At 45.7% G+C, this 17,245-nt stretch overlaps 1 protein-coding gene across 6 annotated transcripts; it reads right to left on the bottom strand.

Annotated features, from left to right (window-relative positions):
* Nucleotides 1-1,845: 1,845 nt before the first annotated feature.
* Nucleotides 1,846-15,828, bottom strand: Prss54 (serine protease 54). Of its 6 annotated transcripts, none has more exons than XM_023709138.1 (7): nt 15,774-15,828; nt 14,972-15,246; nt 14,732-14,821; nt 13,469-13,640; nt 4,248-4,506; nt 3,552-3,683; nt 1,846-2,396 (listed from the first exon to the last, which is right to left on the bottom strand). In XM_023709138.1, the coding sequence occupies exons 3-7, from the start codon at nt 14,787-14,789 to the stop codon at nt 1,863-1,865; spliced, it is 1,155 nt and encodes a 384-aa protein (XP_023564906.1). In that variant the 5' UTR covers nt 14,790-14,821; nt 14,972-15,246; nt 15,774-15,828; the 3' UTR covers nt 1,846-1,862. The 6 variants fall into 6 exon arrangements, with proteins under 6 accessions (XP_023564906.1, XP_023564904.1, XP_004625989.1 ...); XM_023709136.1 differs by having other exon boundaries at nt 14,972-15,249; nt 15,774-15,825; XM_004625932.2 differs by lacking the exon at nt 15,774-15,828 and adding an exon at nt 15,653-15,751 and having other exon boundaries at nt 14,972-15,249.
* Between the last annotated feature and the right edge of the window lie 1,417 nt (nt 15,829-17,245).

Below are 17,245 nucleotides of genomic sequence, written 5' to 3'. Positions count from 1 at the left end.
GATGTGGGAGAGGAAAGTGGAGATTGCTGAGGTGAGTCACCCCAAGGCGGACCTGAGCCTTGGTGACGCGGCCTTGTTGGTGGGATTGGCCAGTCTTCTGAGCTATCAACTTTTTTGTTTAAGTTTTTTTTTTGTTGTTGTTGTTGTTGTTAATATTATAGAGATATTTGGACATACTGTGTCTGTGAGAAATTTTAGCAGTTGCCTTAACTATTAAACCAAAATGAAGGATGATTTTTTTAAAATTGGTTTTCTTTATCAGGGGGTTGGTACTGGGAATTGAACTCAGCACCTTGAGCTTGCCAGGAAAGCGCTGTGCTGCTTAGCTATATTCCCCACTACAAGTTTTTTCCTTGTCAGGGACAAAGTCTTCTGAGGTATCTGGGAGACACTCTAGTCATACTATTTTTAGTTGCTTGTTAATGAGTTTAGAAACTTCTAAATCTTTCTACACTGAGTAATTTACTTTTTGCTACTGTATACATGAAAAAGTCAGCTTTTAAATAAAAAAATAAAATAATGGATTTTTAATATCACTTAGAATCCAATTCCAAGTGTTTATACACTCGCTGTGAGTTTTTAACTAATCCTTTGAATATGGTGCGGGATACACAGAAAATATGGTTCTTGTGAACTGTAGAAGAGAAATGGGCAACATGAAAACAACATGCTTGTTTCCCAAATGAGGAGCACACCAAGACTGCCACAGCCAGGTTACTAACTGAGGTCTATAGAAGACACCATCAGTGTAGCTTAAAGCCCAGTCACAGAGCTGGATGCAGTGGCGTCTGCCTATGATCCCAGCCACTTGGGAGGCTGAGACTAGAGAGAGACCAGTTCAAGGCCAGCCTGGGCAATTTTGTGACTTAGTGAGATTTTGGTTCAAAGTAAAATAAACCATAAAATGGACCAGGACAGAGCTGAGTGGTAGAGTTTGTGCCTAATACATGAGGCCCTAGGTTCAACTCTCAAGACTTCAACAATATCAACAACCATGACCAAAAAACCCAGGTAGGCTGCTTGGGAAATGGGCTTGGGTTTGATGTCTAGTTTCTCGCTCCATTTTCCATGTCATTTTCTTCTTCCGCTGTGGACACTTGGTGGCAGAGAGTAACTTAGGAGTAAAACATGGGCCCATTAATCTGAAACTGTGAAGTGGTGCAGAAGCATAGCAAAACCCTGCTCCCTCTTCGCTGAACAGAAACGCGTTCTTTAGAGGAGTCTCCCCGGTGGTCCCTGCCCAGAATGCGCAGGTCACCTGTACCAGCAGCAGGGCCACACGAGGATTGCATTTGTACTGGGCACACTGATTGACCTTCTTCCCCTGGCCCTTTTCATTTGTGCAGATGTCCTTAAAAGGCTACCGCAAGACTTGGAACAGAATGAAGACAACCAATGAGCAGTTGCAAGATCTCCCCGCTGGGAAATAACCAGGATTAGGCCACAGTTTGCGGACAAGAAGTGATCCATTAAATGATTCAGCTCTTTTTAATCATGGGGTCCTCTCACTGTTCCCTGTGCTAGCTGGTGTCCTCCACTCCCAGCCACATGGATTGTCACCTTCCTGGGCACATCTGTTGCTGGGAATTGTCTTTCCAGCCTAGCCTGAGCTCTTAACACCAGTGAAAGAACCACAGGGCACTCTTGTGGTTTGACATTTAGTTCACAAGCATAAATAAAAGTGACCCTCTCACAAGTGGGAGTGGAACAGAGGAGGGAGAGCCAGCCTGGCGTGTGCCGTGGGTCTATGCGCAGCAGCCCACGCATGCAACTGTCCAAACCAGACACCACAGCAGCACAGGGGATGCCTGGCACTCAGCATGCTGAGTTTTCTCTTCAGTTTGATGGGTTCCTTCCTAGATCTACACACTGCTGCTGAAGAAAACAAGCATGAAAAGAACCAAGATTTCTTGAGGCTGCACTGTGTCCTGGCCTGCAAAAGACATCTTCCCAGCATGCCCACCGTAGTAGTCATAGTACATGGGGTGAAGAGCCATCTCGGCAGAACTGTCTGCTTGCTGTAGGCCCTTTACCCTATGGTCTGGACCATGTCTAGAGCTAGAGCTGTTTACTTGTTGTAAATGTACACTGGGCTTTCTTTGTCCTTGGGGGTAGGATTGGGACCATCCTACATGGCCCTGTTGAGAATATGTAGCCTGCGTCACGACTGCAGGAAACCTATGGTGAGAGAAATGGATCAACTTTTCCCAGAGGTGGAGTGAAGACAGGGGAGGGCCAGCCATGCTGGCCTGGGATGTGATCCAATCGCTGTAGTCTTCCACCTTGGTATACAGATAGAAGCCAGGGCATTTCTCACCACCGTGGGTCAGGAGTCCTCTCAGGACCCACAGATCCAAACCCTGCAGCTGGCACATCATGGGGCTTCCTGGCTCCCCCTGTGACAAAGGACAGAATACTTCAGCCTCCAGAAAAGAACTTGTTTTCTTTCTTATTAGATCCTTATGCAATTTACTATTCATTCTAGAAACATACTGGTTCTCCCTGGAAAGAGGACAAATTATAGGATGCTATTTCAAATCTACCCAAGTACAAATACAAATTCCAGCATGGTGACTTTTAGTTTTATAGTAGGAATCATTGGTGGGAGCTTGAAGCTTGCCTATAGCTTCCTGATTCGTATTTCATTTTCTTGCCCCTTTCTAGTACTTTGATGAGCATCATCCCTGTCTTTCTGCTTCTTGTCTCTTGAAGGTTTATTTCTTTGCTTCCTGGCTTGGACTGATTTTGTTTCTCCCTTTTCTCTATCATCTAAGCTACCATGCTTCCACTCTACCATTGGAGCTACTCCCTCCCATCTGCAAGCCCTGTGGAATGGGTGGGGAGCTGGGAAGACAGTCCCCAGGAGCATATGCTAGGCAGGGTTCTTCTCTGAGTTTAGACACCAGGGGTCCTTGAATAAGTGGCTGTGGGTTCTGTAGACTATCATGAGACAGGAGGACAACCATGTCTGCGCATCAGGGCTTCATGCACAAGAAAACCCCAGTGTCTGATAAACAGAAGCCTCAGAGGATGCTAGACACAGTGACCCCCCCCACACACACACACCATAGACCTGCTTGAGGTGTATCTGCACATGGAGTTTGGACTCATATTTTCACATGTTTAGCTTGTTATAGAACATCAATTGCCAGCATTGTGGCACACAGCTGTAATCCTAGCACTCTGGGAGGCTGAGGTGGGGGCCTGCAAGCTCAAAGCCAGCTTGGGCAATTTAGTAAGACTGTCTCAAAATAAAAGTAAAAAATAAGCACTGCATGTGTATCTCAGGATGTAGGCCCTGGGTTCAATATTCTGTACCATCAATCATCAATCATCTGTAACTCAGATATGCTTAACCATGTTACAGAGAAAATAGTAACTAGTAAGTCCATTCAGTAGATTTTTACTGAACCCTTGCTATGTGCCAAGGACTATTTGCCTCAGAGACATCCATGGCCCAAATCATTGTCCCTGCCCTTGGGTCCAAGACACCCTTGACATCACCAATGTGTACTCTCAGGATTTAGCGTCTACTTTTATTATGTTCTTACCAAGCAGACAGTGTCAGTTTCCTGCTCTTTGTGACTGCCACAGCCCGTTTTCTGGAGTTTGTGTAGGGGACACAAGTCAAGGTCTTTCACGAAGATTCTCCTCAGGATACTCATTGTCATGTGATTTCCTGTCTGGACCATGCAACAGAGAGCCCATGAATTATTGAGAAGGAAGCCCCTTAAGTCAACACAACTGCAACTCACATATACAAATGGAAATGAGTAGAAAAATGTCTCTATATATCTTTGCTTCACAGAAATCAGAACCTCTGTCTGATTTTATACTGAAACTATCTTTGCTTTAAACTTAAAGGTGTAAACATGAAGAGAATATTGCACCCTTCCTCCACATCTAAAGAATATCCATGTCCTCATTATTTTTTTCTGGAGAATGACAGAAAACAAGGATGATTTAGAATAGAGGAACAACCAGCTCTGGCTCACCTCATACCCATTCTAGACAGTCCTCTACCTGTGTACTTCAGTTTGGGGACAGAGACAGAGGACAAAGAACCAGTGTAATGTGAAGATGGCTCCAGAAAGGACAAGCACAGGGAATCTCCACTGATTATTGGAAGATCCAGCCCAACTCTGGAACTTCAAGCAACCAGAACCAGTAAGCCTAGAACAGTTCATCCAAGGCACCCCCCTCGCCAGCACACACACAGACTCCTCTAGGAGAAGGATTGCATTAACTGCAGATGTGGGATTCCATCCTGACACCCAGCAATTCTTCAAGGCTGGGAGCACAGGCCGATCCTTCTCCAGGAAGCAGATGGACTGGACCAGATCATCGAAGTGCATCGCTGAGTCTGTCTTCAGGAGGGCTATGTTATTGTTCATGGAGTAGTTGTCAAATTCCTCATGGATGATGATGGTGCTGACCGGGTACTCTATGTAAGAATTCTTTCTTGGATCCATGTTAGCTATACCAACCACAACGATGGCCTCCTTCCTGGAGAGAGAGAGAGAGAGATCAGAGGAATCGTGAGAAACCTTTCTATTTACTGTATTTTCAACCTGGAATGTTCACCCTGCTCATCTTCCCTGGGTCAATCTTTGCTCACTGCTTTTGATCTAGTCTCTGGGAACATTTTTCTGAACCCCTAGGCTTGTACCTTTCCCATATGAGCCTGTAGGATCTTGGGAATGCTTCTGTCTTAAGACCGTTTATCCTTCCAACCAAAGATGATATTAACATATTAATGCTTGGTAACTTTTTTCTATAAACTTCTTTTTAAACATAACTTTAATTGGCCCAAATATGTAACCATGACTCCTGATCTTAGCACTTAATATTTTCATACGCACATCTTTTCGAACGATAGACTCTGCAAATACTCTTTGGAGAAGTTTTGGTTTTAATAACGATACATTTTAATGCACAGCATTACTTCTCTTGGGACTCAACCAGTGAACTATGAAAATAAAAAGCAAATGTAGACATCTTAAAACCAAGACTCTTCATAAAATCCAAAGCTTAGAATCAGGGGAAGGGAAGACAAAAGCAGGGAAAGACAGCAGGAATTTATGTTGTAGATGACACTACCATCAAGCTCAGAAAAAGTGGGTCAAGAGGCTGCTCGACAAAGAAATGAAAAGGAAACCCTGTCCCATCAGTAAAGTGAAGACTGAGTTGGCAGCAACATAGAGAAATAACCTCAAAACACACAAATAGGGAGGTAGAAAGTAGGCTGAGAAAAGTGACCCAAATGAAGTGGAAACCAAGACTTTTAAATGCTATAGAGGAAAAGGACAGACTGGCTGTCCAAGGACAGGATCTTAGTCAGGGCCCTCTTGCTAGGACAGAAGTCCCAACAACTACCACTTAAAGAAGAGGTTCTAACTGACGTACAGTTCTAGCCCAGGGTCAACCAGCTCTAAGGTAGAGAATAGCTGCTCACATCTGGGGCCAAGAAGCAGAGAGGGAAGCAAGGAGCAGGAGAGGGAGCTGTGGCTGTTAGATCAGGCCCCAGTGACCCTCCTCTTCCAGTCAGGCTCCACCTCCTGCCCGCACATTGAGATCCAGAGGCACCATGATGCAGTCACCTTTCAAAAGCCCAGCCTAGGGCTGGCCATACAGCTCAGCAGATTAAAGCACCTACTTAGGTAGAGTACAGTGGCCAGAGTTCAATGCCTCATGTGCCATGCCAGCCCTGCCCCTGTGGCACACTGAGACAGCGATTGGGACTGGGCATGGTGGCGTGTGCCTGTAATCCCAGCACTTGGGAGGCTGACAACAGGAGAATCACTACGAGTCTGATCTGTGCAGTGAGATCCTGTAGACCCTGTACTAAAAACATAAAAAATAAAATAGACTGTGTGCACCCTTCTAGAGAAAGGTGATCTGGAGAAAAACTAAAACAGCCAGAGGGCCACAAGGGAGGGCATCAAAATAGTGAAATAGCAAAACTATTTCAAGACCTAATTTAAGAAAGTTTTCCAGAAATAGGATTTCAATCAACAATTTGGAAAGATATTCTATTCCAGAGAAAACATTTTAAGAGAATGACTCTACAGAGCCATAACCTGCTCAGGTGCCAATAGGCATCAGACAGCATACACACGTAAACGGGAGAGTTCATTAAAGGACTCTTTATAGCCAGAACCCAGGGAAAGCATCCTGTGATGTAGGCCGAAGTCACAGTGGGGTGCTGATGCTACCTGTGGGCTGTGGGAAGAGAAAGATGAGCTGTAGGACCCCTCAGGGCCATGAAGACACCATCTTGCTCCTCCACTCCCTCTGATCCCTAGTCAGGGCTTCTATTGGCCAGACCCAACTGGACCCTGAATTGGAGAGTACCCACAGGAGTCAGGCTTCTGAGCGCTGGTGAGGAGTGGTGGGGGGGGAGAGGGGAGAGAGGCAGGAGAGCTAGTAAAGTTGCTGGACCTGAGACCTGAAAGAGACCTGGGGAGTCCAGACAGCAAAGACAAAGCCATCCTGACTTTGGCTGTATGATATATTATCTAACCCGGGAACTTATGAAAAAGAGAGTGCTGACAGCAAGAATCTAGAGTCATAGGTGTAGACCAGGCTGTCCCAGGACAAATGGCCCTGTGCTAAGCCAACCTGTATAGAGATTCAAATGGCCTCGGACTTCTCTAGCAAGCTTACTACTAGATTCCAGGGTAGGGGTGGGATCAGATGGGGTACTGCCTATAAAACCTCAAAAGAAAATAAACTATGAGCCAAGAATTTAATTCTTAAGTAGTCATTCAGGTTAAAGGACAGTACAACTTTTTGTTGTTGTTGTTTATTTGCTTTTTTGGAGACTGGGTCTTGCTATGTAATGCAGGCTGGCCTAGAACTCATGGTGATTGTCCTGCCTCAGCCACTCCAGTGCTGAGATTATAGGGCTGTACCTACATCTTGCACTGCAATATCTTTGAATATCCGAAGACCAAGGAAATGTGGTCTTAGACAACCTTTAAGAAACTACTTGAAGACAAATTTTAGTCAAACAGTATACAATGAAGAAAACTAGCAAAACATCAGGAAGTATGAAGTTCATCATAATAATGAGCTAAAATGGAAAGAAAAAGCTTTTGAAGTGCAAAATAAAAATTTTTAAAGTGCAATATAACTGAAGTTGGAAATACAGATATAGGTATGTAGGTCAATTTTGATCATCTTTTATATGACCTAAACATGTTACTCATGTGCAGTTACTATATGAAGTATCACAGGTGTGGAAGTATGTAGAAGAATTGAGGCGAACACCAAAACACATTTATAATCCATTAAAATTGGTTGTTGAAAGAGGAGAGAAGTGAAAAGATAGGAAGCCTGACCTTGGTCATAGCAGAGGTTAAAAAGGAACGTCCAGCTCAAGTCATTTGCAGGAGAATGGGTGCACCTTGAGACGAGGATATTAAGTGAAATAAATGTGACACACAGGGGCTGGGGAGATAGCTCAGGCAAGCGCAAGGGCCTGAGTTCAATCCCTGGTTCCGCAAAAAAAAATAATAGTAATAATAAATAAAGAGGGCCGGGAAGATGGCTCAGTGGAATAAGCACTTCCCTGGCAAGTGCAAGGGTCTGAGTTCAATCCTCGTTTCCGAAAAAAAAAATAATAATAATAATAATAAATAAATGAGACACACAGGCTTAAATATCACATGCTTTTTCTTAGGTGAGAAACTAAAAATATAAATAGATTATAAGGAAAATAAAAGATAAAAGGGGCCAGTGAGATAGCTCGGCAGTCTAAAGCACCTACTTAGGCAAGCTTAAGCAGGTGTGGGGGACTGCAGTTTGATCCCGACACCATATGCGGTGCCAGCCCCACCCTCAGGGCAGGCTATGCGCGCCAAAAATAAATAAATAAATAAATAAATAAATTTTTAAAAAGGAAACAGGGAGATGGCCTTTTGCAAAAAGGGAGGAGATCGAGTGATAGAAAGAGCAGAGAGGAAAGGAGAAAGAGACTGAAAGGGGAATTAAGATGGTGTGAACATGTACCAGCCCCCCAAGGAGTGGCGTCATTATGAACTACAAACATGGAATAAGAAAATAAAATCTTTTAAAAGATTGTCCAAAAAGAAACAGAGGTTTTTAGTGTCTTCCGTGACATGACAGCTCTAAGAAGAAGACAAAGTAGAAGTATGAACTCCCTAAATCCATCAGTGCACCCATCTAAAATGAAAGAAATATCACAGACTAGAAAGAAAACCAAGAAGCAATAAAAACAGAAACACTACCTAAAATGGAGACAAGAAGTGGGAGTCTCATGCAGAGCACCAACTTGGAGCAGAAGGGCCTTGAGACAAGGAAGGGTCTTAGTGAGGACACAGGGTCCAGCCTGCAGAGAGGCCTCACGGGTGTTAATGTCTGCAGCAAGTGACCGGCCCACAGAGGGCAAACTACAGGACACAGGCCAGCAGGCAGAGCTTCTTCCTGGTAGGAAATTTAAATTCACTTCGGACACCAGGGCAGGTCAAGCAGAAGCTTCGCTGCGACTTTACACGTTACATACGCCAAACACAAAGAATCAACTTTTAAATTTATCGGTGGAAAAGATTCTTGTGGACCACATTCAGTAGACGTGAGAAGCTCAACAAATTCCTAAATAGTTCACTATGCAATATAACATGAAATTAATAATTTTAGGGAAAAGAAACTAGCACATAAACTCTAGCATCCACATATTTAAAAATTCCATCTTTAATAAAATCCTTTAGTCAAAGAGAAAATCAAAACCAAAACACAAGGCTAGATAGAAAAATAAGAATAGTGGAAACACTGCACAGAAAGCAGAAGTTCAGTATGGGGCCAGTTGGCAATGGCTGTAAGATTATAAACACACCTAACTTGTTCATGCTACAGTGCAATTGCAAACATACATGTATAAAATTGCATATGTACAAGTATATTGCAGCACTTTTTGGTTCTTATAAAAGATTGGAATGACCCAAATTTCCACTGTTAGAAGACAGAGTGATTTTGGTTTATCCATAGCAGGATATCGTGCAGCTCCCTGTGCACTGGTAAGGGCTCCAAAATGCAGGGGAAAGTGAAAAAAATATGAGGTGGGATAATGTATATATTGTGCCACCAGTGGTACTGGAGAATATTACGGATGAAGTTGTGTCCCTGACTCCCCAAAATTCGTATGTTGAAGCCCTGTCTGCCAATGTAGCCATATTTGGAAATTCAGACATCCTGGAAGTAATTAAGTAGCCCAGCATGGTGACACACACCTGTAATTCTCATACTCTAGGAAGCTGAGGCAGGAGGATCTCTAATTTGAGCCCAGTATGGGCAATTTAGCAACTTAAAAAGAACCTGTCTTTAAATCTAAATCCCCAGAACTGACAAAAAAAAAAAAAAAAAAAAAAAAAAAGAAGAGGTAATTAGGCTGTAAAGGGTATGGCTTTAATCCAATAGCCCTGGAACCCTGACTTGTGGAGCAAAATACCCTGGAGGTGAGCCTGCTCAGAGAAAAGGCCATTCAAAGCCATGGCAACAAGGCAGCCATTTGCAAGCTAAGGAGAAAGGCAAAGGAAAAAGCAGCAGCCTATACCTTAAGGTTGCACCTCTGGCCCCACAACAGCAAGATACACTTTTTTTACTGTCACCCATAGCAAACTGATGCAATTTTTGGCACTGAGAAATAGTGGGGTGCTCTGAAACAAAGACCTAAAAATGTGGAAGTGACATTAGGACTGAGTGATAGACAGAGCCCGGAAGGGTTTGAGGCACACGTTTTCAAAGCCCAGCCTGCCTTCAAGGGACTCTGGGTAGAAAGATGAGTGGTAAAGGTGGGGTCTCTGAAATGGGATGAAAGATAATCCTTCTAAATAAGATGGCAACAAACAGACACCCCCCCCCCAAAAAAAAAAAAAGCCACATTGGCTGGGCTGTGTTCTTGGGTTTTGTGGAGAAGTTAAAGCGGGGGACCTTGGAACTCCGGCTGAGATTTCTAGGCACAGCGTCTGTTCTAACAGTTGTACTTTGGCTGTGTAGAAGGGGTAGCCTGCTTTCTCCTACTGCTTATATTAAAATGCAAGAAGAAAGACGTGAATTGAAGAAGGGATTCTTAAGAAAAACTGAACCAGAATTGAAAGATTTGGAAAATTTTCAGTCTGTTGGTATTGCAAAAACATCACATCCTGGAGAAAATACTCAAGGGTGTGGCTAGACTTCCACTTGATACAGAGATTATGGATTAAACCAGGAAAAACCCAGCCAGTGTGGAAAAGGAAATAGAAACAGGACAAAGTGGAGGAAGGCCGTCAGGTTTCTTGGATGCCACAGTGCAAGGTAACAGAGAACTGTGTGCATCCTTCAGCAAAGAGAAGAACGGCCCTATTGGAGTCAGATCTAAGCCACCACAGGCTGAAGGTGCACAGGCCTGGGGGACACAGCGCCACCATCTCCAGCACAAGGCCTAGGGAGAGACCAATGCCCCACGATGGAGGGAGGGATACTGCCACCACAGGGAACCCAGGGGATGGGGAATTTTTTTTAAATTTTTATTTATTGAATACAGGATCTTGCTACACCGGTGGGACGCATAGTGATCCTCCTGTCTCAGCCTCCCCAGCGTGGGGGTTACAGGCCTGCACCACAACACCCAGTTTTGACAGGCACTTATACCACCGAGCTATCTCCACAGCCCGGAAGGGAAATTCTTGAACCTCGAGATCTAATCCGATTTGCCTTGCTAGGTTTTAGGCTTGCTTGGGACCAATCACCCTCGCCCTCATTTTGATTTCTTCTTTTTGGAATGGGGATATCTATTTTATGTCTGTTCTAACAGTTGTACTTTGGCAGCACAGAACTTGTGTGGCTTCACCGGTTTCATATTAGGAGAGTAATTTTGCCTCAGGATAGATCAAACCCGGAGTCTCAGCAATACTTGGTTTAGGGGAGGGACACTTTGAACTTGGAGTTAATGCTGTTGGGTTAAGATTTAGGGGTCCTAACCTTGGAAACAGCCCAAATGCTCATCAACTGTGAATTAAGCTGACATGGGTTTCTGTGCACAATGGAGCACTATTCTGCCAGAAACAAGGAAAAACTTGAGACATCGCTGGGTGAATGGTGGCACCCTTAGTCCATACTCTTAAGTGAAATAAAGCAGTTACACATGTGTAAATACCACGTTTCTCTGGGGTGAGAAACTAGAAGTGTAAATAAGGACCAAAATGTATAAGTACTGTAAAGTAGGAAGAAAATGTTCAAATGAGGAGGGGAACAAAGAAGAGGGGAGGGGGAAAGGAAGGGAAAGTAAAAAACAAGAAAAGAAGGAAAAATGGAAGCAAAGGTTTTGTAAATAGGAAGGGAGGCTGAAGAGAAGAGAAGGGAATGGGAAAAATGTTAAACCACGTACAGCTACAAATCCTCTATGACGAATGTGATCATTATATACACCTAAAGTGTTTCAATAAAATCTGATTGGAAAAGAGATTTGGGGGGCTGTGGGATGAGGTGAAAATATTTTGCAAGGCAGAAGGACCTGAACTTGGGAGGTGCAGAATGTTATTGGCTGAATTGCAACCTTCCAAAATCCTAAATGGAACCCCTGACCTCTACTATGCCCATATTTGGGGACAGAGGTAACAAGGCTAGGTGAAGTCATAAGGGCTGAGCACCGATCCAAGATGAGTGGTGTCATCTAAGGAAGAGGAAGGAGGCTGGAGATGTCGCACAGTGGCGCAGCGCTGGCCCAGCATGCGCCAGGCCCTGGGTTCTATTCCCCATACAGGAGGAGGAATAGGAGAACAAGGGGGAGACGAAAAGGGGTTGGAAGAGGGGAGAAAAAGGAGCAGAGGACCCACCAGGGATGGAAAGGCTCCAGGAGAACAGAGCTAGAAGGCAGCAGCTTGCCAGCCCCGGAGAGAGGCCTCAAGAGAAAACCAGCCAGTGGACATCCTCCGGTCTGGACTTCTGGTCTCTAAAATCGCAAGAAATGCATTGTTGTTTAAGCCCCACAGCCTGTGATACTCTGTTACGGCAGCCTGAGCTGACTAATACAAGAGGGAGGAGAATTCTGTCAGTAGATGCAAAAGCCCCTGCCTGGCAACTGTAGGGTCCCAAGTTTGAGCCCTGGTACTGCACAAGGAAAAAGAAAAAAGAAAAAAAGCAATAACTAGCCTTGTACGTATGTAGACATCCATGAATGCAATGAGAATCTAACAGCAAATATCCAAGAAACTGGTGGAAATATCCACCATGAAGGAGAGAAGCCGGCAACCGCAGGACGGAGGGAGGAACCGCTGCTCAGGGGATATCTTCGGCTGCTCATCCGCACTCGTTGCTGTACACGGATTTTCAAATTAAGAGATTGGGCAGCTAGACAATATCTTCTCAGCTACTTGTACTGTATCCAGTTGCAGTCTGTGCCCTCCACAGTATATGTACATATATACTACTTACATACATTATATAGCATGTGATGTGTAATTTACACTGTATTTAACCATGATAATTGGACATTAGCTCTCTTTCCTGTGTTTTCTGTGCCATTAACCATGCTAACAACTTTGTGTCCACGGAAGAACCACCTATCATCTTGACTCCTAAAAGTGAAATCAATGGGCCAATGTGAGATATTTTGCAAATATTTACAAAAATATTTTAGAAATATTTACAAAAAAGGCTATCCCTTTAAGAATATTGATGGTTTTCCTCTGGTTTACAAGAACGCATATTTATTGTGAAGAATACAGAGAAGTTCTAAGAAGAAAATAGAAATCTCAGGGGCCAGGGAGATAGCTCAGTAGAATGAGCACTTGCCTGGCAAGTGCACAGGTCTGAGTTCAATCCCCAGTTCCACCAAAAAAAAAAAAAAAAAAAAAGAAAAGAAAAGAAAAGAAATCTTGGGTGTTGCCAGGTGTGATGGCACATGCCTGTAATCCCAGCACTCAGAGGCTGAGGCAGGAGGATCACTGTGAGTTTGAGGCCAGCTTGGGCTATATAGAGCAAGAAAGAAAAAAAAAGAAAAGGAAGGAAGGAGAGAGGGGAGGGAGGGAGGGGAGGGAGGGAGGGAAGGAAGGAAGGAAGGAAGGAAGGAAGGAAGGAAGGAAGGAAGGTAGGTAGGTTTGTGTGGAAGCCTGTAGAGCCAGGCGCTCTCCATCATAGGTAAATAGATATCCGTGATATCTCCTGCATCCCCTCAGGGTTTTTCTGTACACGTGCTGCAGATTGCAGCGGTAGCCTCTGCAAGGCTCTAGGTATCTAAGGCAAGGGATCAGCAGGGTAAGCAGTGAGGACAGCTCTTATTAAGAATCTGTGCCTCTGGATTATAGTAAAACCAGAATGAGTGTCCTTCCTGGGTAGCATGGGGAAAGGGTCATCCCCCTTTTCAGTGTTGTCCCCCACAGTCCTCAGAGCAGAAGTGATGGTGAGACCCCAAGGCTGGGGAGTAGCAGACTGGGGAACCCGCCTGGGCCCGCAGGGTGAGAGGACTGGCCTGAGCTGCAGGGCCGACGCGATGCTGAGGATCCAGAATTGGCTGAGGATGCAGCCGAAGGCCAGGTGTGTGTACTGCGAGTCCTGCACAGACACCACCCAGGGGAACTCCATGGCGCTGACCAGGTTCTCCTCGGATTCATCCACCAGCGAGGTTTTCTGGATGCCACAACCTGCAGAGGCAGTACAGGCCTCGCTGAAAGGACCTGTCCTTGGGGCTACCACCATCCACCAACTCCCGAACTCCTTTCCTGCTGGCCATCGGCCTTTCTGGCCATTAACTCTACCACCCTGCTGCTTTTCTCAAACAAGGGGCTCTTCTTTGGCACAAGAGGTTCTTTGTGGTACTGCCAGGGGACTGTATGGATTGGACTATTGGTGACTTATTTTCGACCATACTACATTCACTCTTGCCAGGCTCTGGGCTAGAGACTGGGCTAGCAGGGCTGGATTTCAGGAGTCTGTCCCAGGGACACACTAACAGGTGATGGTCACAGAGACAGAGGTGACATGTTCCCTGAGGGTACAGAGGAGACAGGAATTTGGACTTACAGTCTGGGAGGGCTTTCTCCTAGTAGTGACCTTTGATTTGAGCCCTAAAGATAGTTTGCAATCCAGAGTCAGTTGTCAACTACAGTACTATCATTAAAAGACCACAGAGGAGCTTTCCATAGTGGGACGTCATGTGACCAAACATATCCATTAATGGACCCCGCGTGTGTACATGTGTCTCTTGAGTCTCCTACCTAACCCCAAGAAGGCAGACCAGAGCCAGCTGAGAGACAGTGAGGCAGGACACAGCCTACTTTAGTCAGCTGTCCTGTGTCCCTGTTACCTTTTCTAGCCTGGATTTTTTAATCCTTCTGAGAAGCAGAGAGGTCAGGTAAGAAAGGTACCACAGCTGACATGTCTGCCACTTGCAGAAGCAGGGTTCACAGTCTGCAGAGGGTGCGGTAGGAAGGCAGGGTGGGCTGAGGCGGGCCTCAGGCCGGCTCCTCCTTTCTGTAGCCAGAGGCTTTTTCCTACCACCCTCCTGCGCTCAGCATTAGACCAGGGCAGCTTCAGCAGCCAGCAACCTACATCCATGCCCCGTGGCTCTCACTACATTGCCTGCTTCCCTGCACTGGCAGGTGCTGCCCAGCTGTGAGTTCTCTTCCCCAAGTTCCTCTCTGGACACTAAGGACCACTTCCTTTTCTTAAATGATTCCCCCTGCCAGGCCACACATGCTGCTTAAAGTCACACGGAAGGACGCTGTGTACTCACTGGCGGAAGAGTGGGACACGTACAGCAGCACCAAGAGCAGCCCTCTCATCTCTGCCATCCCGACAGGAGCACTGAAGCCTGCATGGGCAGCTGGGGAGAGAGGAGATCTAAGGACTCCGTTGGCTCCATGAACATCCCCAGAACTTTCCTCTTCTCCCCGGAGGAGTAGTTCCCACCCCCCAGCCTCAAGGCCATCTCTTCCTTTCCACCCATCAAGGTTCTAAGACATGGGAAACCCACTTGTCACATCTCCTGCACTGGCTTCTGTGCAGTAGCGTGGCAGGAACCAGCCGTCTGGGGTGGATGTTTGGCCAGCAGTTGGTAGGACGCCTAGCAGTTGGTAGGACACCTAGCAGTTGGTAGGACTGCCAGCAGTTGGTAGGATGGCCAGCAGAGGCAGGTGGCCTTTTTTCCACTTTTCTTCTCAATGTAACTTAGAGAGTTGGGTCTCTGAAAGGGGTTGATTTTTGACTTATGGAATTCAACTCTTGCTTTAACTCTGTAGACATACTATACTGCTAAAAGAAAAGGCCAGGTTTTGGTGGAAACTCACCTTGATCTTTATTTCGCCTGATGATTTTACCCCTCCTATTAAACTCTGCTAGTCTAAAAAAAAAAAACCATTCTGGGCTTATTTTTTCACTGGTAATAGCCCCTGCACTTTTACACAGTGAAAGCCCCAGCATTTAGCTTAGGTCATTCACACAAGCACCCCAAGAGGTAGATGCCCTTATGATCCCCATTTTACAGATTCAGAAACTGATGCTCAGACACTGAGTGACCACCATCCAAGCTCACAGGCTATCAAGCTGTAGACTTGGAATTTGAGTTCTTGTCTGAATCCACAGCCCTCGGGTGCTTTACCCCACCCACACCCCACCAACGCCCTTGCCTCCAACAAGCCATGGTGGCCTGAGGAACCCGTGCATGGTGCTGAGTCACCTCGGTCCCTTCATGACCCTGGATGGTTCTTGTCCTCAGGAGAGTGCTCAGGGCTCTTCCGTGAACTCTACCACTAAAGGGAAAATGAACCGGCTCTGACCTTACACAGCAGCGCTCCACAGAGGAGTTTCTTCTGTTACCTTGGGAAAAAGATGTTCCACTGTGACATCATGGTTACCATGGCATCTCTAAGCAAACGTCTGGACATGGCGACCTAGGGGCAGCTGGAATGAAAGGGCTGCTGTTATGTGGTGGGGGGGTGCTCTTCTGGAAACCAGGCACTTCCCCCATGTGGCTCAAGAGACTGCCCTTTCACTAGATCACAGACTTCTCTGGTCATGGTCACAACATTCAGCACCCACAGTGTCGTCCTGAGGGTGGCTGGCAGCCGGCTACACTGAGGACACCCATGAGGGTGGCTTTGGGTTTTCCACTGCTTGCCAGCATCTTACACTCTCTTTAAGGCTTAGTTGAGTTTTCTCTGGCACCCAGGCCCCAGCCTGCGGGCGCAGCTCATCTAAGCCCTGCCAAGCCACAGCGTGAGCCTGGTTCTGTGGTATAGCCTCTTAAGCAGCTTTGGCTTCAACAGCAACGCATCCACTGCTTTGTGCTAAGATGTAACTCTGTGGAGCTGCCCGCAGAAAGCACTTTGGCACCTGGCACATCAGAAGAGATTCACTGGTGCTGGCTGAGTGGGAGGAGGTTGGTGCAAAGGAAGTGAAACCTGTGTCAGAAAGGGGCTCCCTGCTCCTACCTGCCTGGGAGCCCTGACGTCCTGCATGCCTTATAATCATCTGTTGTCACCCATTTCTTTGGGACCTATTATTGAACTCAAGGCCTTAACAATGAACTATATCCCAAGCCTACCCCATTTTAAAAATTTTAGGACCTCCTTCTTGCTAAGTTGCCCAGGCTGGGCTCAAACTTGCGCTCCTCCTGCCTCAGCCTCCTACCTGAGTGCTGGTACTATGGGTTTCCATTGCCATCACGTTTAGCCCCACAGAGGTTTGGATTCTGTAGAGGGAAATAGATGAGAAGGATTTTTGACAGTGGTAGAGGTACAAGTTAGCCCTTTCATTTCCTCTACACCGAAGATCCCAAAGAGCTTTCATGACCATGTCTGATTCAGAATCCCCAGTTCCAGAGCAGGATAAAGGAGTATCTTTACTGTTCTTGGCTCTTTGTATTTTTTTATATTTCAGAAAAAAAACTTGACACCTTCTTTTAAAAATCCATGCTAGTATTCAGATCAGAATTGCATTGCTACGGCTGGGGAGATAGCTCAGAGGTCTAAGCGCCTGCCTGGAAAGCTCTAGGACTTGGGCTTCATCTCTGGTACTACTGGCCCCAGAATCCCAGGCGTACCATGTCACCCCACACAGGTATGACAGCACACACCTATAATCCCAGCGCTGGGGAGGCTGAGACAGGAGGATCACTATGAGTCCAAGCTGCATAGCAAGACCCTGTACCAAATAAAGAAATAAATAAATATTTTTAAAAAAAGAATGATCAAATAAAATAAAGAAGGCCACTATATACTAGTTAGAGGAAAAATTCAAAAGGAAAAAA

The sequence above is a fragment of the Octodon degus genome, unplaced genomic scaffold, assembly GCF_000260255.1.
Source record: "Octodon degus isolate 3935 unplaced genomic scaffold, OctDeg1.0 scaffold00011, whole genome shotgun sequence".
Taxonomy (NCBI): Eukaryota; Metazoa; Chordata; class Mammalia; order Rodentia; family Octodontidae; genus Octodon; species Octodon degus.
Note: the sequence above shows the minus strand (reverse complement) of the source record. Positions and strands in the feature narration are given on the sequence as shown.

Coding starts and splice junctions, on each gene's coding strand:
- Prss54 (XM_023709138.1), bottom strand. CDS start 14,789: ATGGCAGAGATGAGAGGGCTGCTCTTGGTGCTGCTGTACGTGTCCCAC. Junction 13,641..14,731: donor CGTGTCCCACTCTTCCGCCA/GTGAGTACACAG, acceptor CTGCCTCTGCAG/GTTGTGGCATCCAGAAAACC. Junction 4,507..13,468: donor GCGTCGGCCCTGCAGCTCAG/GCCAGTCCTCTC, acceptor CTCTCTCTCCAG/GAAGGAGGCCATCGTTGTGG.